Consider the following 20,876-nt stretch of genomic DNA (forward strand, 5'->3'; position numbering starts at 1 on the left):
AGAACACATCTGCATTTTAAACACAAATTTAAAACACAAAACTGCATTAAAAAATAAAATACAAACGGAGATAAAAGGGCTAAAGAAAGGACAGGACCAATTAAAATAGAAATCGTAAGTAATACCGACGACGCGATAACGGAATTGAGAATTGCCCAGAAATAAACAAAGGAGGAATTAATTGCAGTAAAAAAGAAGTGCAAGCCGAGCCATGACTGGGTGACAAAGAGTAAAATAAATGCGACAGGCGATGGAGACAAAGGAACAACAGATGAATAAACAGAGAGACGAGGGAACGGAAAATGAAAGAAAGCATAGAAGACACGAAAGTAATTTTAGAAGAGGAGCTCAATGGGGGCCAAGCAGGAAATCATAAAGATAAAAGACAAGAAAGATAAAGTGAAGGAAGAACGGGTATAGATGGGGAAGAGGATACATAAAATCAAGGCAGAACTGATGAAATGTGTTGAAACCATGCATAGAGATCGAGTTATGATATTGCAGGTACAGGATGAGATGAGTCCAGCAACGGCTTTGGGAACCAGTGCGAGTGCATGGTGTGAAAGGGTGTATATCAAGCAAACCCCTCACTCTGCCTCATCCCTTCACCACCAAACCTTTCATCCTCCTCATCCTTCCCTTTCTTGGAACTCTTCTGTAATCTCTGACACACTATCATCTGCTCTCCCTACCTCCCCCTCTCATCCTTCATCTTACCCTACTCCTCCCCTCCCCTGTCCTGTACCCGATGCTCCCCCTCTCTCTTCTTTAATGGTATGGACCTCAAACATCCGGGGCCTTCGCTCAAACCTGACTGATCTCTCCATACAGGTTGCTTCTGACAATCCAGACTTGATCTGCTTAACAGAGACTTTCCTCCTTCAAGATGTCTCTGATTCCTCAATATCTCTTCCTGGTTACTCCCTCTTCCGGTATGATAGACCTGAGCCTCGTCCTGGTGGTGGGGTGGCTATCTTTATCAAAAACTCTCTTCCTCATTCTCCTTGCACTGCCCTCTCTCCTCCTCACCCCCAGGAGTACCTCTGGCTACGGCTTCCTCTCCGCTCCCACCTTTTGTTCATATGTGTTCTGTACCGTCCCCCAAACAGTGATGACTCCATCTACATTTCACTGTCTGACAACATGGACCAACTTCTATCCACTCATCCCAACTCTCTCTTCCTCATATGTGGTGACTTCAACTGTCATCATGCCAGCTGGTTGGGTGTGGGTTCCTCTCTCACCAGTCATGGCACCTCAGCAAAGGACTTCTGTGACTCACTGGGATTGACACAATCTGTCAATTTCCCGACCCGGATCTCAGCCAATGGAGTTTCTTCTCTTCCAGACTTGGTTATGACAAACTTCCCTGCTAATGTCTGCTGCTCTTCTTCTGCTCCAATCGGTTCTTCTGATCATGTGCTTGTCAAAGTGGACATCTCTCTGGCCATTCTCAGAGAGCCTCCTCAGCGTCGAAGAGTCTGGCATTTCACTCAGGCCGACTGGGACGGGCTTCAAGCAGCCATCAATCGTCTGGATTGGTCTCCCATCTCCACTGCCTCTGACATCAATTCTTCCTGGGAATTCTTCCAAAGCAAACTGATCTCTCTCATGCACAGATTTATCCCATCTCGTCTTCAGTTGTCTTACCCTTCTCCTCCCATCCATGGTACACCGAATCTTGTGGTGAGGCAGTTGCCCTGAAACAACTTGCCTTTGCCTCTTGGAAGGCTAATCCAACTGAAGGCAATCTCAGTTCCTTCCACCAAGCTCGGAACAAGTGTGTGTCTACCCTCAGGAGTGCCAGGAAGCACTATCTCTCCTCACTCAAGAACGAACTCTCAAACCTGTCTCCTTCCTCCAAATCCTGGTGGCGTCTGGTCAAATCCGTTTCTGGTGTTTGTTCCCCCTCCATCCCCTCCCTTACCTCAAATGGCCACACAGTTGACATCGCACGCGACAAAGCCGAATGCCTCAACTCTGTGTTTGCCTCAAAATCTTTAGTCCCAAACCCATCTCTCTCTGTTCCCACCTTTCCCAGTCGAACCCAACTGCTCCTGGACTCTGTGTCCTTCTCTCCTGACAAGGTGGAGGAGTTTTTGTCTAACCTCGACTCTGATTCTGCAACTGGACCAGACGGCATCAGCCCACGGGTCCTAAAATCCTGCTCTGCCGCTCTATCTCACCCTCTCTCTGTTCTTTTCACCCTATCTTTTGCTCAAGGTCATCTGCCAGCATCCTGGAAATCAGCAAACATTACCGCTTTACACAAAAAAGGTGCAAAAACAGATCCTTTTAACTACAGACCAATCAGCCTGCTCCCAAATATCAGCAAAGTCATGGAATCCATCATTGCTTCGGATATGAAATCTTTCCTCTTCTCCAATGGCTTGATCTCTGATCATCAATTTGGATTCAGACCAGGTCACTCTACTCTGGACATGCTGCTTCTCCTGTCTCAACAATGGATGGAGGTCCTCAATGCCAAACAGGAAATCAGAGCTGTCTCCCTCGACATATCACGTGCCTTCGATACGGTCTGGCACCCAGCTCTGCTCACCAAACTCTACTCCTATGGTATCCATGGAAATCTCCATGCATGGCTTGCGGACTTCCTCTCTGGTCGTAGTCAACGTGTGGCCCTGAATGGATTTCTCTCATCTCCCCTTCCTGTTCAGGCTGGAGTTCCCCAAGGCAGTGTGCTCGGCCCTGTGCTTTTTCTGGTCTTTATCAATGATCTCTCTGACTCTCTGGAAAATCCTCTCTATCTCTTTGCTGATGACTCCAATCTCTGCCGCTCCATTCCTCTTCCCTCAGATCGGCAGTCTGCAGCCTCCTCACTCTCTGAAGACCTGGACAAAATCACAGACTGGTCAAACAAGTGGAACATGTCTTTCAATCCTGACAAATCTCACACTCTTACTATGTCTCTCCGAAAAGATCGACTGGACAACCCTCCCATCTACTTTCTCAACAATCCTCTCCAAGAAGTTCTGTCGCTCAAGCTTTTGGGTCTCACTATCTGCCATGATCTTTCTTGGGAAAACCACATTTCCAAGCTGGCCTGCAAAGCCAGTCGCCGACTGGGCATCCTCCGTCGTGCGAAGTCCTTCCTAGGCACACCTGAGCTCCTCACCACATACAAGGCTTTCATCCGCAGCTCAATGGAATACTGTTCTCCCCTATGGGCTGGTGCTCCTGCCTCACACCTAGCTCGGCTTCACGCTGTTGAAACCAAAGCTTTCAGAATCATTGGAATCTCCCGCGATGAAGCTATCTCTGAGGGCCTTTCACTCACTCACCGCAGGCAGGTAGGTGGGCTTTCTGTCTTCTACCGACTCCTCTCCGGCCTTGCTCCCCCAGCTCTCTCTGTGCTCTGTCCCCCAAATATTCCTACAGGTCGCACAAGATCTGCCAGCAAGCCTCTGATGGTTAAACTGCCAAAATCTCGGCTCTCTGCTCACCTTCACTCCTTCATTCCTCTTTTCTCCCGCCTCTGGAACAAACTCCCACACTCCCTTCAATTCCACTCCTCCCTCCAGGTCTTTAAAACAGCTGTTCACCACCATCTCTTATCTTCCCCCATCCAAAACCTTGATCTTTTCTACCCCCACTAATTCACCCCAGATCCACCTTGTTTGTAATTCCAACTTCTTTCCTGGTAGTCCTGGCAGTGTCCATATGTTTTATGCCTCTCCCACCCCCTTTCCCATGCCTCCCCCCCAAAGCCCTCTCCCTCCCACAGATCTCTCGATGTCTCCATGTCTCTCGGTTCCTGCTCTCAAATGTTGTGTTTGTGTCCTTCCCCCTCTCTCCCCATCTTGTCTACCGCTCCCGATGCTTTTTGTTTTATGTGTCGGTTTGTCGGTTATGTGTCGGTTTGTCGGTTTGTCTTCTTTCTGTGTGATAAATGTTCGCTCCTTCACGAGCCTCGATCTTGTATACAAAAAAAAAGAAAAAGAAAAGAAAAAGGGAGGACCAAAGGACCCGAGGTTTATTGGAGTGATGAGAGGCAAGGAGAGTGTGCCGGGAGTGAGTGAATAGGAGTGTGTGGCAAGAGTGAGTGGAATGGAATAGACGAGTGAATAAGAGAGCATGGGTTATGCACCGACAGACGGGAATGTTAGCAGTGAGCTTGACTGAGAGGAGGTGTGAGCCCTCCGCAAGCAAGTTTAAAATGCAGATGTGTTCTGGTCCCGTGTGCGGGCAGTTAAAATGAGTAAGTGTGGAATCCGCGCTGGTCAAATGGGAGCCGGCGAGTAAACGCTCCATGCTGGGTAAATCACAAGAGTACGGATGGATAGAAAGGGGGAGATTGCATGGATTCAAAAATTTGGTATGAACATTTTTCTACGAGAGCCAGAGTGCAGGGCACAGCATGCTGTGGGGTATGAGTGGAGTGTGCAGGATGCCCGGCACGGATGTCTGGAGCAGCAGCGGGATCTTCACTGGACAGTCTACACGAGCGGAAGGAGTACAACACAACAACAGGCCATTTTCCTTGCGAGAGCAGGGGTTAGCCTTGCGGTCCTCATGACAATCTTCTCCATTTTGCCCTATTTTCTGCATCTCCCCTTGTTAACCCCCTTGCCCACATTTCTTCTTCCACCATCTTTAGCCAAGTCTTTCTCGGTCTTCCCCGTCCTCTACTTCCTTCTACATGCATTTCCATCACTCTTCTCAACCAGTCACTTTCATCCTTCCTCAACACATGACCAAACCATCTCAAACTGTTTCTCTTCACAGCATCAATCACAGGCTCTATTCCCATCATCTTTCGCAATTCATCATTTGTCTACCTCTCTCTCAACGATACTCCACACATCCACCGAACCATTCGCATTTCCACCCTTTCCAGCCTCCGTTGCTGCTCTACGTTCATTACCCATATCTCGCCACATATACAGTGGCAATAATGGGGGGGATTACCACTAGATGACAGTGACAGGCACATTGTGGGTTAGCGACGATGGGCATACGTAGCCATGTAGCGAGATAGCATACAGGTGGGTACGTAGCTAGATTAGCGTGCAGTTAAAAGGAATATGCGTCTTATAAGGGATGACAGGATGAGCACAACTTAGTCAGTGGGAATTAGTTAGGTAGTTAGTAGATAGTGCAAGTAAATGAATGGAAACTTGAATGAGCATGGATGGAGTGAATGCAGGACAGCGGCCCAGGAGTTAATGTGGAAAAGTGTGAATGGTGCAAAGGAGTGGTTGGGAGGGAGCGAGTCCCACTCCAGGAAACCCAGGGCTAGTTAAGAGATTAGTTAGAGGGATTTAGCCAATTTACAATGGATGTCGTACTGCGGTTGGTGCCGTGTGTGGAAAAGTGTTTGTTTTGCAGGTGTAGGACGAGGATTGCTGGGCTGGGAGTGTGGCTCATGAGAGGTGATTATCGTTGAAGAAGGCACCCCAGGCGCATGAGGTTCTGCCGTGAGCCAGGGTAGGCCGTGAGCCTCTGGTGGGCATGTTAAGTTTGTGTATTGGCCTGGGTGCCAATCGAGAAGAGACCTGGAGTGCCAATTGCTAGTGAGGGCACCAGGTGGAACGGGGAGGGGGGAGTGGGGGTGGAGGAGGAGGGAAGGAAGCTACCCCCATAATTCGGATTGGAGCAGATAAGCTCGAAGGCAGCCTCAGTGTCCCGGGGGTGCCAATTGTGTGAGTACTGAGTACACAGGTGTGCAGACTTGCTAAAGGAGTCACACTGCCCACCCGGGAAATTGTGCAGAGGCACAGAGGGAAAAAACCGAGGGCAAGGCCCGAACGAGTGTGAGCACAAACACGTGGAAAGACGGGTGAATTGGGTTGTTAGAACCACCTAGTTTAAAGCGACACATTGGTAAGTCCCGGGGAAGTTTATTGCGAGATCACAATGGATATGATAGTTAGGAATGTTGCATATGCCCCTTCACAACATCCATGCCTCAGGTAATCACTGGCCGCTGGATTTGCCTGCCTGGAGAAGCTGTGGGACCTGCAGACATATGTCAAACTTCTGCTGAGGCTCCCACAGATCCACCTTTTCCTCCTAAGGGTTGGAGGGATTTTATTAGGAATTTGGCACTGACTGAGGGGGATCCAAGAGACAGACATTATAGTTAGGAGACATAGGCACAATTTAAAGAGGGCGGTTTGGGTTAGAGCAGGCTCAGATAAGGACTGGGGGTACGGACCGTGATGAGGATAGGCACATGATCTTAAAGGGGAGGAATGGTTTGGTTAGGGCTGAGCCCGTCCTCGGATCAGTCGGCACTGCAACCACCTCCCTCAGACACGTGTGCACCGAGAGGTCAGCCAGCGATGCCTGCTGGACCTGACATCACATGCCTTAGCCTGTTGCTCACCGCTCTTGTAATACACCTCCACAAGGACCAATGTTGTTTGGTGGAGTTACCGGGGATGCTGCTTGCCTTTGCCTTGTTACCTCCATCACCGAAGGTGGGTGGACATAATGGTTTCACCCCTGTCTGTTTGTTTGTTATGACGTAAATTAAAAATTATCATATGTTGGTCAGTCTTGTTTGAATGTACTAGCGTGGATCAGCTCGCAGCGCTCGCCTCATCCCAAGTCGCTATAGAGGCACAGGCTTGTTTTAACTGAGGATAATGACCTGATTGAACTGGAGTTGTATGTTGTCATGATTTACACCAATCATAATACAAACATTTTTTGTACAAATATATTTGTAATATTGGTGATATTATTTATTTGTAACTTATTTGTAATCTAAAAAGGTCCAAGTGGTCTTAATGGGTCTTTTGAATCTTCGGGATATTTAAGTGTCTTCAGGGTATTCGGGGTCTTTTGGATCTTTGGGGTTTTTGGAGTCTTTTGGGTCTTCAGGGTATTTTGGGTTGCCAGGGTCTTGTGTGTCTTCAAGTGCTTTATGGTCGTTGGAGTCTTTAAGGGTCTTTGGGGTAGTTGGGGTCTCTTCAGGATGTATCGAGTCTTTTGGGTCTTCAGGGTCTTTTGCGTCTTTGGGGGACTTAAAAGGTCTTCAAAGGTCTAAGGGGTCTCAGCAGTCTAAAGGGTCAAAAGGTATATTCCAACAGTACCTAATTAATAGACTATGTAATTAATAGACAGGATGGAACCAACGTAGAAACAGCACCAAATTAATACATATATAGTCACTCAGCCTCACTGCCTCTTGGCCTCAATTTTATATATTATGCTTTTTTGTTTTATATATATTGTTGCGGATATGAGGATTGTGTTTTTTTTATTGTGTTGTATTGTATAGTAAATTGTTGTAAATATCACCCTCTGTAAAATGTAATGATTCCTTGTAAATACCTCCATAGTGTAAAGGTCAAAGGGCGTCTCGGTAGTTATTCCATAAACACCACATTGCAGGACCCGATAAAACCCTTGTTCAGTAGCTTATATCTTATTATGTGTCTTAGGGTAAGGCTGTGTCTCCCATTAATTTAAACACTCCATTGCACCGAGTGAAATAAGAGTAGATTCCCTTCATTTCCATTCCCAAAAACCTCCATTTCCCCTTTTGTCATTGCCAGGCCTCAATTGCCATTGCCAATTACATCCCCTCCAATTGCCGCCATTGACCACGAGGCAGGGTCGGAGAAGAAGGGCGTGTCTCCACCTCGTCATAGAGGGGAGGAGTGAGCCAGCCCCGAACAACCAACCGAGCAAGAGGGGTTTGGTTTGAGAGGGCGGAGGAAGAGCGTTTGGGGGAGGTTCGCAAAGGTTGAGGGGCGGGGCCTATATAACCCGCTGCGGGGCGTTCCCCAGGCAGATGAGAGAGAGAGAGAGGAGACAAGCAGAGGGAGTCCGAGAGACGAGTACAAAGGAAAGAGCTGGGTCGTCAGAGCAAGAGATGCGCTTTTACTGAGACAAGGAGATGAGTCTGAAAAGAGAGGTCCATGACAAGAGCTGAGTTGGTCGTCAGGGGTGGTCAGTGGTTGCGTTGAGTAGTTGCGTTGAGTTGTCGGTGGAGGCGTCGTGGTGCACCGGGCTAAGGTGGACCAAGAAAGAGAGAGGAGAGAACCCGTCACGCCAGACCCCCACCAGCGCGTCGGCTCCGACCGTGATCCGACCCGTGATCCGACCCGTGATCCGACCCGTGATCCCGCGCACACGACAGGATCGGTGGCATCAGCGGCCGTCGAGGTCCAGCCCGACGTCCCGTGCGGGATCAAGCTCCAGCCAGCTCCGTGCCGTCCTCCCCCTCCAGCCACACACCTCCTTCCAGCCAATCCACTCTGCAATTCCCCGTGTGAGTCAGTGTCTTCGTTTGTTCTGTCCTGGGTAGGTAATTAAGCTTGTATAAGGAATTCACTGTGTCACCTGCGTCTCATGTCCCTGTACATAATCGTGACTGCTCCTTTTTGCTTGTGTGTGTAAATAATAATAAACCCCGTTACTCTTCTGTACGTCTTCTTCCTCTTTGCATTCGGTCGCTTTAGAGTTTTCCCGATTGAGTAGCTGTGGCGCGATACGGCCAACGTTGGGTGAATCGGGTTTAGTGGGGAACAACTGTTCGGCCACGGTTACACCACCGCTCGGTCAAAATAACATCTAATCCGCGGACCGTAACAATATTTTAAGAAGAAGAAGAAGTAGAAGAAGATGTTTTGGTCACAAATTTATATACATAACCATATACGTTTGCTCCCTTATAATAAAGATGTTTGTATGTTTGTCTGCGAGTGCAATAATGCGTGAACGCTTTCAGCTATCTTCGTCAAACTTTACCAGAAGATTCCGAAGGAAAAAAAGTGAGGCTGTCAATATTATTTGACAATAAATGTCAAAGGTCAAGGTGACAGTAACGTCATTTGCAATTTTCATCATACCTGTTAGGCTACCTATCGTCTGACACCTTGTTATGACAGAAATTGAAAATTTTCATCATTTGGTAGTCTGTCTCGTTTGTTTGTCTGTGAGTGCGACAACTTGAATGCTTTCAGCTATCTTCATCAAACTTTATCCAGAGAATTGCAAAGAACAAAAGTGAGGCTGTCAATGTTATTTGACTATAAAGGTTAGAGGTCAAGGTTCCCTTGTTTGTCCAGGCAACATCTCAGCCATCCTTTGAGCTAGGAAGCTTAAATTTGGACACGACATTGACCCTGCAGCAATGGTGTTAGATGAGATTTGCAAAGTTTCACATCGATAAGGTAAACGGTTTCTGAGATATATTAATTAAAATATTTTCCTTCATTCCAATATGGCTGCTACACCATGTGACTGATAACGTGTTCATGATCAAATTTAAATCTCCCCGCCCAGTCGATGACACTTCGGTGGTTTGGGAGAAGATTTAAAAAAATGTTTTAGGTTAAATCCAATATGGCTGCCAAACCATGTGACCTATGATGTAATACATTTAATATTTGAATACAAATGTGTCATAGATCATGTGTACGCAATTTCAGATTTTTGGGATAATGCATTTTATTAAAACATTTATGGCTGGTATTTCACTTCACCGATGACGTCACCATTATCATGCTTTTGTTCCGAATTGGGAGTAATTGACAATGTGCCAAGTTAAAAAAAATTCCACTTAGTGGTTTCCGAGAATGTTTTTTATATTTTTTGCTTTTAATCCAAGATGGCTGCCATACCACATGACATATGACATCACAATTATCACAAAAACATTCTACATTAGTGTCGCTCCTACCCTGAAAGTTTTGTTTCAATCGGACATGTGGTTGCTGAGAAAAACGAGGTTTAGCCCATACCTCAGACAGCCGGACACCCCAAAAACATAATGCCTCCGGCCACCTTCAGGGGCGGAGGCATAAAATGGCGGCCGTTGTTGGTTGGCTGTGCTTTATTCTGAATCCTCCAGAGTATAGTGAATAAACTCCAGCAGTTTCTGCAAATAAGTATATGTTCGCAAGCATTATTCATTTCAATCAAAATAAATGTGGCATACCTGTGAGTTAGCTTGTAGTGCCTGGCCCTCACTAGCTACCAGAAGTTGAGCACCAGGTATCCTCTTGAGTCGAAAACTTGCAGAAATTTCATCAAAAGATCGTCCTTTTGTCTCTGGTAACTCGTGATACGTAAAGATGGAGAAGAGAAGGAGAAGTACAGCAAAGATGATGAAGACATATGGTCCAACAAGCTCCTGAAATGTAAAATTGGGATCATAATTACATTACGCTGCATAAGTGGGCTTGTTTGGCAATCTAATGTCATTTTTAACTGGACTTCGACAAGAAGGGCTGTTCAGGCAATAACAATGTACTTCCGGCAATGGGTCCATGAACATTTCTTTTCCCTACTCCTCCAAGGTGGCTCAATGGATCGTTTTGAAACTCCGCATGATGATTCATGACGTTGATGCGCACAAAACTAAAGTAGCCTTTTTCAAATTTCCATCCAGGTGGTGAGATAATTCGTTTATTAACCCAAAAGGTAATGTATGTTTGTATGTCCATCACATATCAGGAAATTCGATCATCTCATGAGATGTTTCTTGTTGTTTTATGTAAACCTCTTAATTTAAGCTCTTCATTACCATCACTAGAGGAGCGGATACTGCATTTGAGTCCATTTGTCTATCTAAGGCCCCTAAGACCTTGTACAACCTTAAGACTCTTAAGGACTCTGAAACTCTTAAGAACCCAAAGACCTCAGCACCAGTGAGTCTGGCAGTTCACTCAGGCAAACTGGCTGGAACTGCAAGCAGCCATCACACTTCAGGAATGGTCTCCTATAACTACCACCCCTGATATAAATTCAGCCTGGGAATTCTTCCACAGAAACCTGCTCTCTTATGCACAGATTCATCCCATTCTCGTCTTAAGTTATCTTACCCATCCTCCCACCCTTGTACACCGAATCTTATGGTGAGGCAGTTGCTTTAACACAACTTGCACTCTCCTCCTGGAAGGCAAATCCGACCTAAGGCAACCTTGTATTCACATCAAACTTACGAGTTGATTCAGAAGATCCCACCTGTGGAACCAACTTCCAAACGCTCTTCAATCTCATTCTTCCCTCCCGGACCTCCCGATACCTGTTCACCACCCATCCAAAATCAAGATATTTTCTGCACTCATGAAACCAACCCCACTTCCCCCCCCCCTCCCCCCCCCACAAATTTTGCTTCCATATCCATTCTATCCACCCCTTGTGTTCTCCCCTACCCCTCAGTTACCCACATCCCATGTTGGTTAGTCTCCATCTGTTTTCTCCCTCAACTTAACACATCAGCAGAAATGATGGAATCCATTACCTTTTTTGTACAACCTTAAGACGCTTAAGAACCCAGAAAGTTTTGCAATATATTTTGCATGCATGTTATACCAAGTCGAGGCCTGTATAAGAGCCGACACACAGAACATATAATAAAGGGAGCATGAGACACGAGGGGGAGAGAGAGGGAAGCACAACAACAGTAGGGAACAGTGACATCAGTTCTGGGGAAGAGAGAGGGCTTGGGCACAGTACACGGGATAAACAAGATGGACACTACAAGGGCTTTTAGGAAAGAAAACAGGGCATTTGAAGGAGGTGGGATTGAGGTGAATTAGCAGGGGTAGAAAAGATCAAGGTTTTGGATGGGGGAAGATATGAGATGGTGGTGAACAGCTGTTTTGAAGACCTGGAGGGAGGAGTAGGATTGAAGAGAGTGAGGGAGTTTGTTCCAGAGGCGGGAGAAAAGAGGAATGAAAGAGTGAAGGTGAGCAGAGAGAGCAGATATTTGGACATGCCAATGACCAAGTGATTTGGCTGTAAAGGCTATTTTTGATGAATTGATTAATCAATTAATCGATTAGTTATTTAATTATTCGATTAATGACTCAAATGTTTTTGTTTTTTTTAAGTTACAGATTCGGATGAAATGGTGGTGGTTTATGTGTTCTTTAATTAGATACAGAGAGTCTTGATTTTGGCAGTTTCACCAGAACAGTGTTACTGGCAGATCTTGTGCATCCTGCAGGAATATTTGGGGGTCAGAGCACAGACAGAGCAGGAGGTGCAAGGTTGGAGAGGAGTCGGTGGAAGATATAAAGACCGTCAACCTGCCTGTGGTGAGAGATTGCAATATATTGCTGCTTATACTTCATTACAATTAAAGATTGCCTGTACTTTGAGAAATGATGCAACCAGCAGCCAGGTGCTGCACTAAAATGGATGTATGGACTGATTATATTGTCACCTCTGCCACCAAAGGTGGACTGAAGTTTTGCTTTCACCCTGTTTGCTTGTCTGTAAGCAGGATATCTCAAAAAGTTAGATGGATTCAGACGAAACTTGCTGGACAGGTTGGGAGTGTGACGAGGATGAACTGACCCGGATACGAGAATGTTGTAATTTTTAGTGATTCTTCACCATTGAGAGAAAAAAAACCGATATATAGCATGAGGTTTCAAAAAATTGTGGGTGGATTATGATAAAACTTGGTGGATGCGTTGGGTAGGTGCCCAGAACAAGCTAATTAGAATTTGGTTCGGGTCTGGATGCAGATTCAGTGTATCAGTGGGCTACAAAAGTAAACTGTTCAACCTGAGGTATGCACGCTTCAGAGTGCCAGTCTAGTTTCAAAAAGTTTTCCTCACATTTGTTTCTCTACAAGAGCGAGGATCACAGAAGAGCAAGAAACACATCAAAGTATTATTAACACCCCATTTCCTCATGAAAACCAACATTTTTCAAGAGCCGAGAAGGATCTCTTTAGCTTTTTACCTCGATACGTGGAAAGTACATTCCCACCAAGAAGTTGAAGGTCCAGTTGACGAAGCAGGCCAAGGTAATTGCTGAAGACCTTGCTCCTTGGTCAAAGAGTTCAGCTACGAGGAACCACGGGATGGGACCTGGGCCAATCTCATACACGGCCACAAAGCCAAAGATGGCCACCATGGACACATAACCCATCCAATGCAACTCTGGCTGTTCAGAGAGGGGTAAAAAAAAAAAACCAACTTAAACATTAAAGTTGTAAATTTCCATTTCACAAATATATATATATTAATATTTCTATATTTATTTTTATATTTATTGTATTTTTTAATACAAAATCGTATTTTCACGGGACAAACATACAATTTTCTTGTGGAACCCTACATGTGGCGCGTTACATGTGTCATATATGTGATGTGGAATTTGCTTTGTACCTTAGGTATGATGTGCTTGTATAGTGTGTGTGCGGGGGAGAGGGAGGGGTGGGAGGGAGGGGTTCCAAAATCCAGATGACACCAAAATCCAGATGACACCAAAATCCAGATCTGTTGCTCGAATTGTGGTCAGTGTGAAGTAATAGTAAGGGCATTTTATGAGATATTTCACAAATCTGTTAACTAAATTGTTACCAAAAAATTTCTTCACCAATATGTTTGTAAAGGTGTGTAATAACATGTGTTAAAATGTTGAAGTTCAACTCCCGTGGGAAACCCAGAGAAAAAGCTGTTGAATTCGGGTACCGAAAAATTATTTTCGAGAATTTTTATTTTTTTTAATCGGCCCTTAAGTAACTTATGAGGGGTCAAATAAGGGTTTTTCATGATTCTGAGTTGATTGTTAACATTTATATTTTCACTTTTACATTTACACACAAAGTAGCTTTTATTTCACATACATATATAATACTCAAGAGTTATTTCTTATTCACAATGTCAGAAGTTTCAACAGTCATTGTCTATGTCTTCTTCAGACTCAACAACATTATGACTGCAGTTTCTGCATGTAATGCCATTACAGAATCCACAGGCCGAGATGCACGTGACCCCATTCTTCTTGCAGCTGCATCGCCGGTTGCTGCAATCTCCATGACAATTACAGCTCGTGAACTGCAATAGCTCCTCAGGAGCCGTGGGGTCCAGTGTTGGAACTGGCTCATACCCATGCACACCTATTGTCCATCCATAGTCACTGGGGTTCAGAGACATGCTCTGTAGAAGGATCCAGTCCCGGGTCTGCAGGTAGGCACGGAGTGAATGTTGTGCAGCTGCACCCTCTGTTGGAGGTAGAGTCTCTGGTTTGATCACCCACCCCGCTGCCTAGAGTGTGTCACCTGGAGTGAGGAGTGGCTGATCATGAGCCAGGGAGGAGGAAAGCTCAGCGAGGGGGAGAAACATGATCGCGTTCGTTCCTATCTGTTTCCTGTTCGTAAATGGAATAATCTTTACTTCAGTTCCTCTCAGGATCCTAGCTTTGTCGAGTGCCTTCAACTTCACCCGGGGGAAAGCTGCTGTTGTCTGTGGATCTGGCAAAGGTGGTGCCGGAGAGGTGACTTCGATCCAACCCATTGAGTGAAAGGGAGTGTTTCCGTGAATAGAGACAATGTTTAAATCTATATTGTCTCCAACAAACTGAGTGACTGCATTGTTTGTTTCCCCAACCTCCATAAAGACCACCTGATCATTACTTGACAATTCACTTTCACTGGCTGGCACTTTGGCTGTCATCACTGATTGATCCTCAAGCGCAGCATCAACCGCAACCTCATCATTGATCTGTTCATCGGTTTCCTCCACAATGGTGTCAAGAGTGCCAGAAGTATCTGGAACATCATCTCCACTCCTACTATTAAGGAAGCAGTATTTGTAGTTTTGTGTCTCCGTGTAAGACTCAGTGTATCCCAGCCGGTGGAACTTGTTGAGCATCCATTTTGACCCAAATCTATGATCAAGTTGTATGGCAAGCCCCATTTGGTGTGGCAATACTCCAGACCGAGGTCGACAGGCCTTAATAAAATTCTGCCCCCAAACGGCAACTCTTTCGTCTGTCTTGACAATCGGTCTCAAGAACATCTGAAGGCTTGCAGGAACAAGTGTCAGCTGACTATCGATGTCAGTCATACTGTGTGTGGTGGGGTATGACTTTGGACCTAAATCAATCAAGGCAATATCATTGGATATGAACTTGAGTGCCGTCTTTATGATCTGAGTCTTCTCATCTCCATGGTCAAGATTAGCATGATGCGCTCGCAGAATATTGTCGGTGCCATCTTTGAGACAGAGTACATCTGCCCTTCTTTCCTGTGTTGTGAAATACAAGGTGTCTTCGTATTTCTCTAGAAGTTTTATCTTTAGCCAATGCTTTGAATAAGAAAGGCTCTTCTCTGGTGACTGATCAAACTCCTGCAGCTTTTCATGGACTTGGTCCATGTTCATTACCCCATGCTCTAATTCTGAGTCTAACCATTCGCAGAATTCAATAAAAACTGCCTCTCGCTCCTCATCAATACTCCTCTGTCCTCTCTTCCTTTTTCCTTCCTCATCAGTCTTGGACAAACTGTCACCTCTCGCAAACATAAGTTTGCATCGCAAATGGTACAGTGTTTCTTCTGCTACCAAGTCGTTGATCCCTTCCAGGCGTCCAGTGACTTCAGTGCCCCAGTCATCCCCGCGACTCCGTGCTGTCTTCAGCAAGCTTGCCTTCAGTGTATCTGCAGTCAAATTATCTGGCACTCTGTATTTCTTTCTAGCTTGTGCTGGATTATTTTTGTAGAGCTGGGCTGGTTGGTTGCAAAGAATGCATACATCCTTATACAGGAGGTCAACTGACTGTGATCTTCTAGAACTGCAGCCAGTTGATGAACTGAACTCACAAGTAGTGCGTCTTCTCTTCAACTTTGATGACTCTTTCTCTGCCTTTGATGCTTGAGCTGACTTCTTGGTGGTTGCAACAAAGTTGTTGTACAGATCATTTTTACACTTCTGGTGGTACCTCAGTTTTCCTTCCTTTTGAGCCTCCTTCATACGTTCCACAACAGTAACATTTTCGACAGTTTCTGCTTGTTTCAATAAAGTTGAGTATCCCTTTGGAGTTGCCTGTATGAGCCTTTCAGCTGGTGTATCCGAGCATGCACAGATGAAGCAATTGAGCACAGGTGGAGTAACGTCTTCATCCATATTGCTAGACTCCATGTCCTGCAAAGTAGAAAATGAGATATATTTAGAAATTATTTTTCCACAAAGGAGTGTCTGTGGTGAAATATAAATGTTAACAATCAACTCAGAATCATGAAAAACCCTTATTTGACCCCTCATAAGTTACTTAAGGGCCGATTTAAAAAAATAAAAATTCTCGAAAATAATTTTTCGGTACCCGAATTCAACAGCTTTTTTTCTGGGTTTCCCACGGGAGTTGTCCTTCAACATTTTAACACATGTTATTACACACCTTTACAAACATATTGGTGAAGAAATTTTTTTGTAACAATTTAGTTAACAGATTTTCATATGTTTCCCTTACTATAATCTAAATACTTATCTGCTTGCTGACAATAAAATTAACATTTCTAACTGTGGGACTTGTACATTTGAAGATTTACGACATATGAAAAGAGCAAGCAAAGGAAAATAAAAAACTGTTTCTGACATCCATTGATGGAAGCTTTTTCTCCCGAGTCACATGCTTCCAAAACCAAGAAAACCGTGCAGGATTCGTCTCTGTTGATTGTTATAATAATTTTTTTTGCATTGTGTGCTCATTGCAATATCTTTTGCATGCACATTTGGGTATTTTGATCTTGTGCATCTGCCTTGACTGGTTCGGCCGATCCATTTTTCCCATGACTCACACAACCATTATTCACTCTCTCTTCACATCATCTCTCATCATCCCTTTTCCCATCCCAAACCTCTTCCTTCATACAAATTAGAAAAAGACCTCTTGACCCATAGTTTTGATGGTTATTTTTAGCCGCGTCGCAGACGCTGCTAATAGAGTGCCCTCTGCTGTTGTTGTTGTTCTTCTTCTTCTTCTTGTTCTTGCAGAGAAGACAAAACCTCAAAGCTCCACCCATTCTGGGAACTATAGCTCCACCCATTTTGGGAGAGGCCTCATATAAACAAATATCCACCATTTTATTAACTCGCATAGCTTTGAGGCCTGTTTTGTAGGCCCGTGGTGTCTTCCTCTCTCACACAGTTTTATTTCAAATCAAATTCGATATATCATTTCATTTTTCACAGTCACTAACATAGTTTTAGACTCGGTTGAAAAAAAACGGGAAGAAAATCCGATGAAAGTTGCCCTTTATAGAACGAAATGAATTCTCAAAGGCCTGTAACTTCAAGTCCATTGAGATATATTTTTTTACAATCACGGCATGGTCAGTCATGCACCGCCCGAAATAACAGACGGGAAAATGCCGAGATATATTAAAAATTCGTCCATTTGATGACAATCGTCACGATGAAATATTTAATTTATACGTCGTCACAATAATGTGGAGAGAGGAGCATAGCTTCGTTCACGTGTCGCTACACACGAGAAATTGCCGAGATATATTTTTTTACAATCACGGCATGGTCAGTCATACACCGCCTGAAATAACAGACGGGAAAATGCCGAGATATATTAAAAATTCGTCCATTTGATGACAATCGTCACGATGAAATATTTAATTTATACGTCGTCACAATAATGTGGAGAGAGGAGCATAGCTTCGTTCACGTGTCGCCACACACGGGAAATTGCCGAGATATATATTTTTAAATCGCGGCATGGTCAGTCATACACCGCCTGAAATAACAGACGGGAAAATGCCGAGATATATTAAAAATTCGTCGCCACACACGGGAAATTGCCGAGATATATTTTCACTTTGCACAAAAATAACATCAAGTAATCGAATCAATAGGAATGTCCTGTGCCTATAACATCGACGTTATAGGCACAGCTGCATCTAGGCATTGTGTAACATCGACGCGGCTTTTGTTTTAATTAAAACTTTTTGTACTTGTTGTTCTTTACTTGGCAAATGGTCAGCACACCGATTTTCTCATCAACTCCTTCCTTTGTCAATGAGGAAATAGGAAATACTTTGCTTTCATAATGCTTTTGTGATACTCGTGTTTTGTTTTTCTCCAAGCTCCTTTACCCTGCCTCACTCTTGTCTTCCTTAATTAAAAAAAAAATAGAACATCATTTAGTATCTACACATGTTCTTAGCTGGTTCCTCAATACATTAAATCCTAAAACTACTCGTATTTATGATATCCACTCATCTCCCACTTTTGGTTCACAAGCGGCACGTTTGTTTACCAATTTTGCGTCAGACAAACCTCAACTATGTATACCAAAAACAAAAAGAAAACCAGTCCATTCCTCAACAATTAAGCAAAATCCTCAGAGGCATTTACAAAATTAGAGTATGAAAAACAAATCCATCGTAAGAAACATTAATTCGATGAGAATGATATAGTAACAATTTGCAGATGGATATCTTTTTTTGAACATTACACCAGAAGACGGACTGGCGAGCTTTTACAAACTATTGATACTTACGAAGAACCCAAATGCCAGCAGAATTAGATGGGATAACCTGTAATACCTCATCCCACCAGGAGTGGCGCAATGCCACACACTGTATTTACATAGAGATAATAGAGATAATTGAGGTCCCTCCCCCCTCCCCCCCCCCCCATTATGAACACCTGGGTCCAACCCCTACCCTGAATGAATCATTATCACCTAAATCCTTCTCGTGTTTTTTTTTTTCTTCAACATTGCCACACTTAAAACTTCTAAATGTCAATTATATTTGTTATTAATTGTTATTAATTCGTTTACTCGCAAAAGTACCCGGCGTTGCCGGGTAACAATGAGTCACTTCCTGATGGGAATATGATACACGCAATCTGGGTTCTTCATGTGGAGAGAAATTAAAAAAAAACAGATCGCAGGTACACTGGCGCAGTGGCATATCGAGGAAAAATGATGCTCGGGGCGAGATGTCAAATTGCCGCCACTCATAACTTCCCACAAGTCTTTGAATGGTGTGTGTATGTGTGTGTCCCCATGTGTGTGTGTGTGATTGTGTGTGTGTGTGTGTGATTGTGTGTGTGTGTGTGTGTGATTGTGTGTGTGTGTCCCCATGTGTGTCCGTGTGTGTGTCCCCATGTGTGTCCGTGTGTGACCCCATGTGTGTCCGTGTGTGTGCCCGTGTGTGGGTGCAGTGTCCGTCTGTGTGCGTGCGCAGTGTCTGTGTGTGTGCGTGCGCAGTGTCTGTGTGCGTGCGCAGTGTCCGTGTGTGTGTGTGTGTGTGTGTGTGTGTGTGTGTGTGTGTGTGTGTGTGTGTGTGTGTGCAGTGTCCGTGTGTATGTGTGTGTGTGCGCAGTGTCCGTGTGTATGTGTGTGTCCATGTGTGTGTGCAGTGTCCATGTGTGTGTGCAGTGTCCGTATGTGTGTGCAGTGTCCGTATGTGTGTGCAGTGTCCGTGTGTGTGTGCAGTGTCCGTGTGTGTGTGCAGTGTCCGTGTGTGTGTGCAGTGTCCGTGTGTGTGTGTGCAGTGTCCGTGTGTGTGTGCAGTGTCCGTGTGTGTGTGCAGTGTCCGTGTGTGTGTGCAGTGTCCGTGTGTGTGTGCAGTGTCCGTGTGTGTGTGCAGTGTCCGTGTGTGTGTGCAGTGTCCGTGTGTGTGTGCAGTGTCCGTGTGTGTGTGTGTGAGTGTGAGTGTGTGCACTGTCCGTGTGTGTGTGCAGTGACCATGTCAGAGCTGTAACCTTTTTACCATTTGAGTTTTGTCATCAAATTTTCACCAAAGCTTTATTATGAGAATATGGAGAAGGCAAATTAATAATTTTGTCAAAAGGTCAAAGGTCAAGGCTGCATAAAATCAGAAAATTTTCATTTTGTATTTTTTAAAACTATTTTTTGTTATTTTGAGCATACGGAAGAAGAAGATGTATGAATACAAACGGACGCGGACGGGCTTTGCATTTTCAAATGCTTTCTGGTTTAGCAGTTGCGACTGGTCCTACCCCCACTCCCACCCCCCAACTCCACCCCTTTATTTCATTAGTTCCCCCCCATTAGGGAGGAGGGGAAGTTAGTTCCTGTTAAATAGTGGATGCCCCACTCCAACCCGTCACCTGACAGTGGGGCATCTTTAACATAATTAGCAAGCAGATACAATCAGCAAGGGTTTTTGTTATCAGTTTCTAAGAAGATGGACTAGTTAACTGTATATAAATGAGTACTATTATACTCGTTATTAATATAAAAGTACTATTATTTTCAGAAAACCTGAAATGAAATGAGTCGGTGCCAACTGATGGTGAGCCCAATTTGCACTCTCAAACACTGACACTGGTGCCAAGTGACAGTAAACTCGATAAGAACAACGTCCTTGCTGAGGCAGTATACACAACTGGGAATTTATACTCTTCTTTCTTCTTAAAGTGCTTTCAAATGCAAAGTTTCATTTCTCTTTGAAAAAGTGCACCTGTGAAATTGCTGTAATTCAGATATCAAGTCAAATCACACAAAATACCAATATATATTGTTGCGGATCTCAGCGCCGGCCTTTTCCCCTTACCAAGGGGGGATTAGTCCCCTTGTCTTTGACTAGCCGACGGGACCTGGGACCTATGACGTCCTTCCCGGACAGAGCGAAATAGGGTCGCAGGACTAATCACTAATACCTAATTACTCGCGCTGCCCAGAAACAAGGAAATAAGCCCCGCACGAATCACGGGTGTTGGTGGATATGCCGAGCGGTAGCGAACGCATGACCCGAGCCGTTATCAATGACTAGACCCCGATCCAAGCGGTTCTTAATCGTGCCACGCTTACCCAATGATGGAAATCACAGAAACGGTCGAATTGGAAGAAAAGGAATAACAAGATTTATTTACACCATGTACAATAATCAGAAGAAGAAGACACAGTGCAGCCTTAATCACAGTCTTAACTTATTCCCTGGACAAACGGGCCCGTTCACACTCAGACACACTCACACGGGGTTTGCAGACGAACAGGTCAGCACGTCCAGGGATGGCGTCCGGGCAGCTCTCCCTCTCCGGTCCCCAGCACGCATCGTGAAGTAGATGACTCGAGACGGCAGGAGCTCTCCGCGTGTCGTTGGCACGCACGGGATAATTACGGGCCGAACGGTAGGGCTGGGCTCTGGCGGTTAAACACTCGCGTGGCTGCGT

General features: G+C 44.8%; 1 protein-coding gene across 19 annotated transcripts in view; it reads right to left on the bottom strand.

Moving 5' to 3' along the window:
• LOC137430027 (solute carrier family 2, facilitated glucose transporter member 1) overlaps window positions 1-20,876 on the bottom strand; it is a 179,528-nt gene that overhangs the window by 2,658 nt on the left and 155,994 nt on the right. For 13 of the 19 annotated variants that reach the window (XM_078780070.1, XM_078780080.1, XM_078780074.1 and 10 more), the window contains 2 exons: window positions 12,679-12,882; window positions 9,917-10,111 (listed from right to left, as the gene is read on the bottom strand). In XM_078780070.1, the coding sequence (XP_078636196.1) occupies window positions 9,917-10,111; window positions 12,679-12,882 (399 nt within the window). Of the gene's footprint in view, window positions 1-9,916; window positions 10,112-12,678; window positions 12,883-15,764; window positions 15,864-20,876 lie in introns of all 19 variants that reach the window. The other 6 variants (XM_078780069.1, XM_078780086.1, XM_078780084.1 and 3 more) reach the window with 1 other exon arrangement.

This window comes from Myxine glutinosa, chromosome 6, assembly GCF_964187855.1.
Source record: "Myxine glutinosa chromosome 6, kmMyxGlut1.1, whole genome shotgun sequence".
NCBI lineage: Eukaryota > Metazoa > Chordata > Myxini > Myxiniformes > Myxinidae > Myxine > Myxine glutinosa.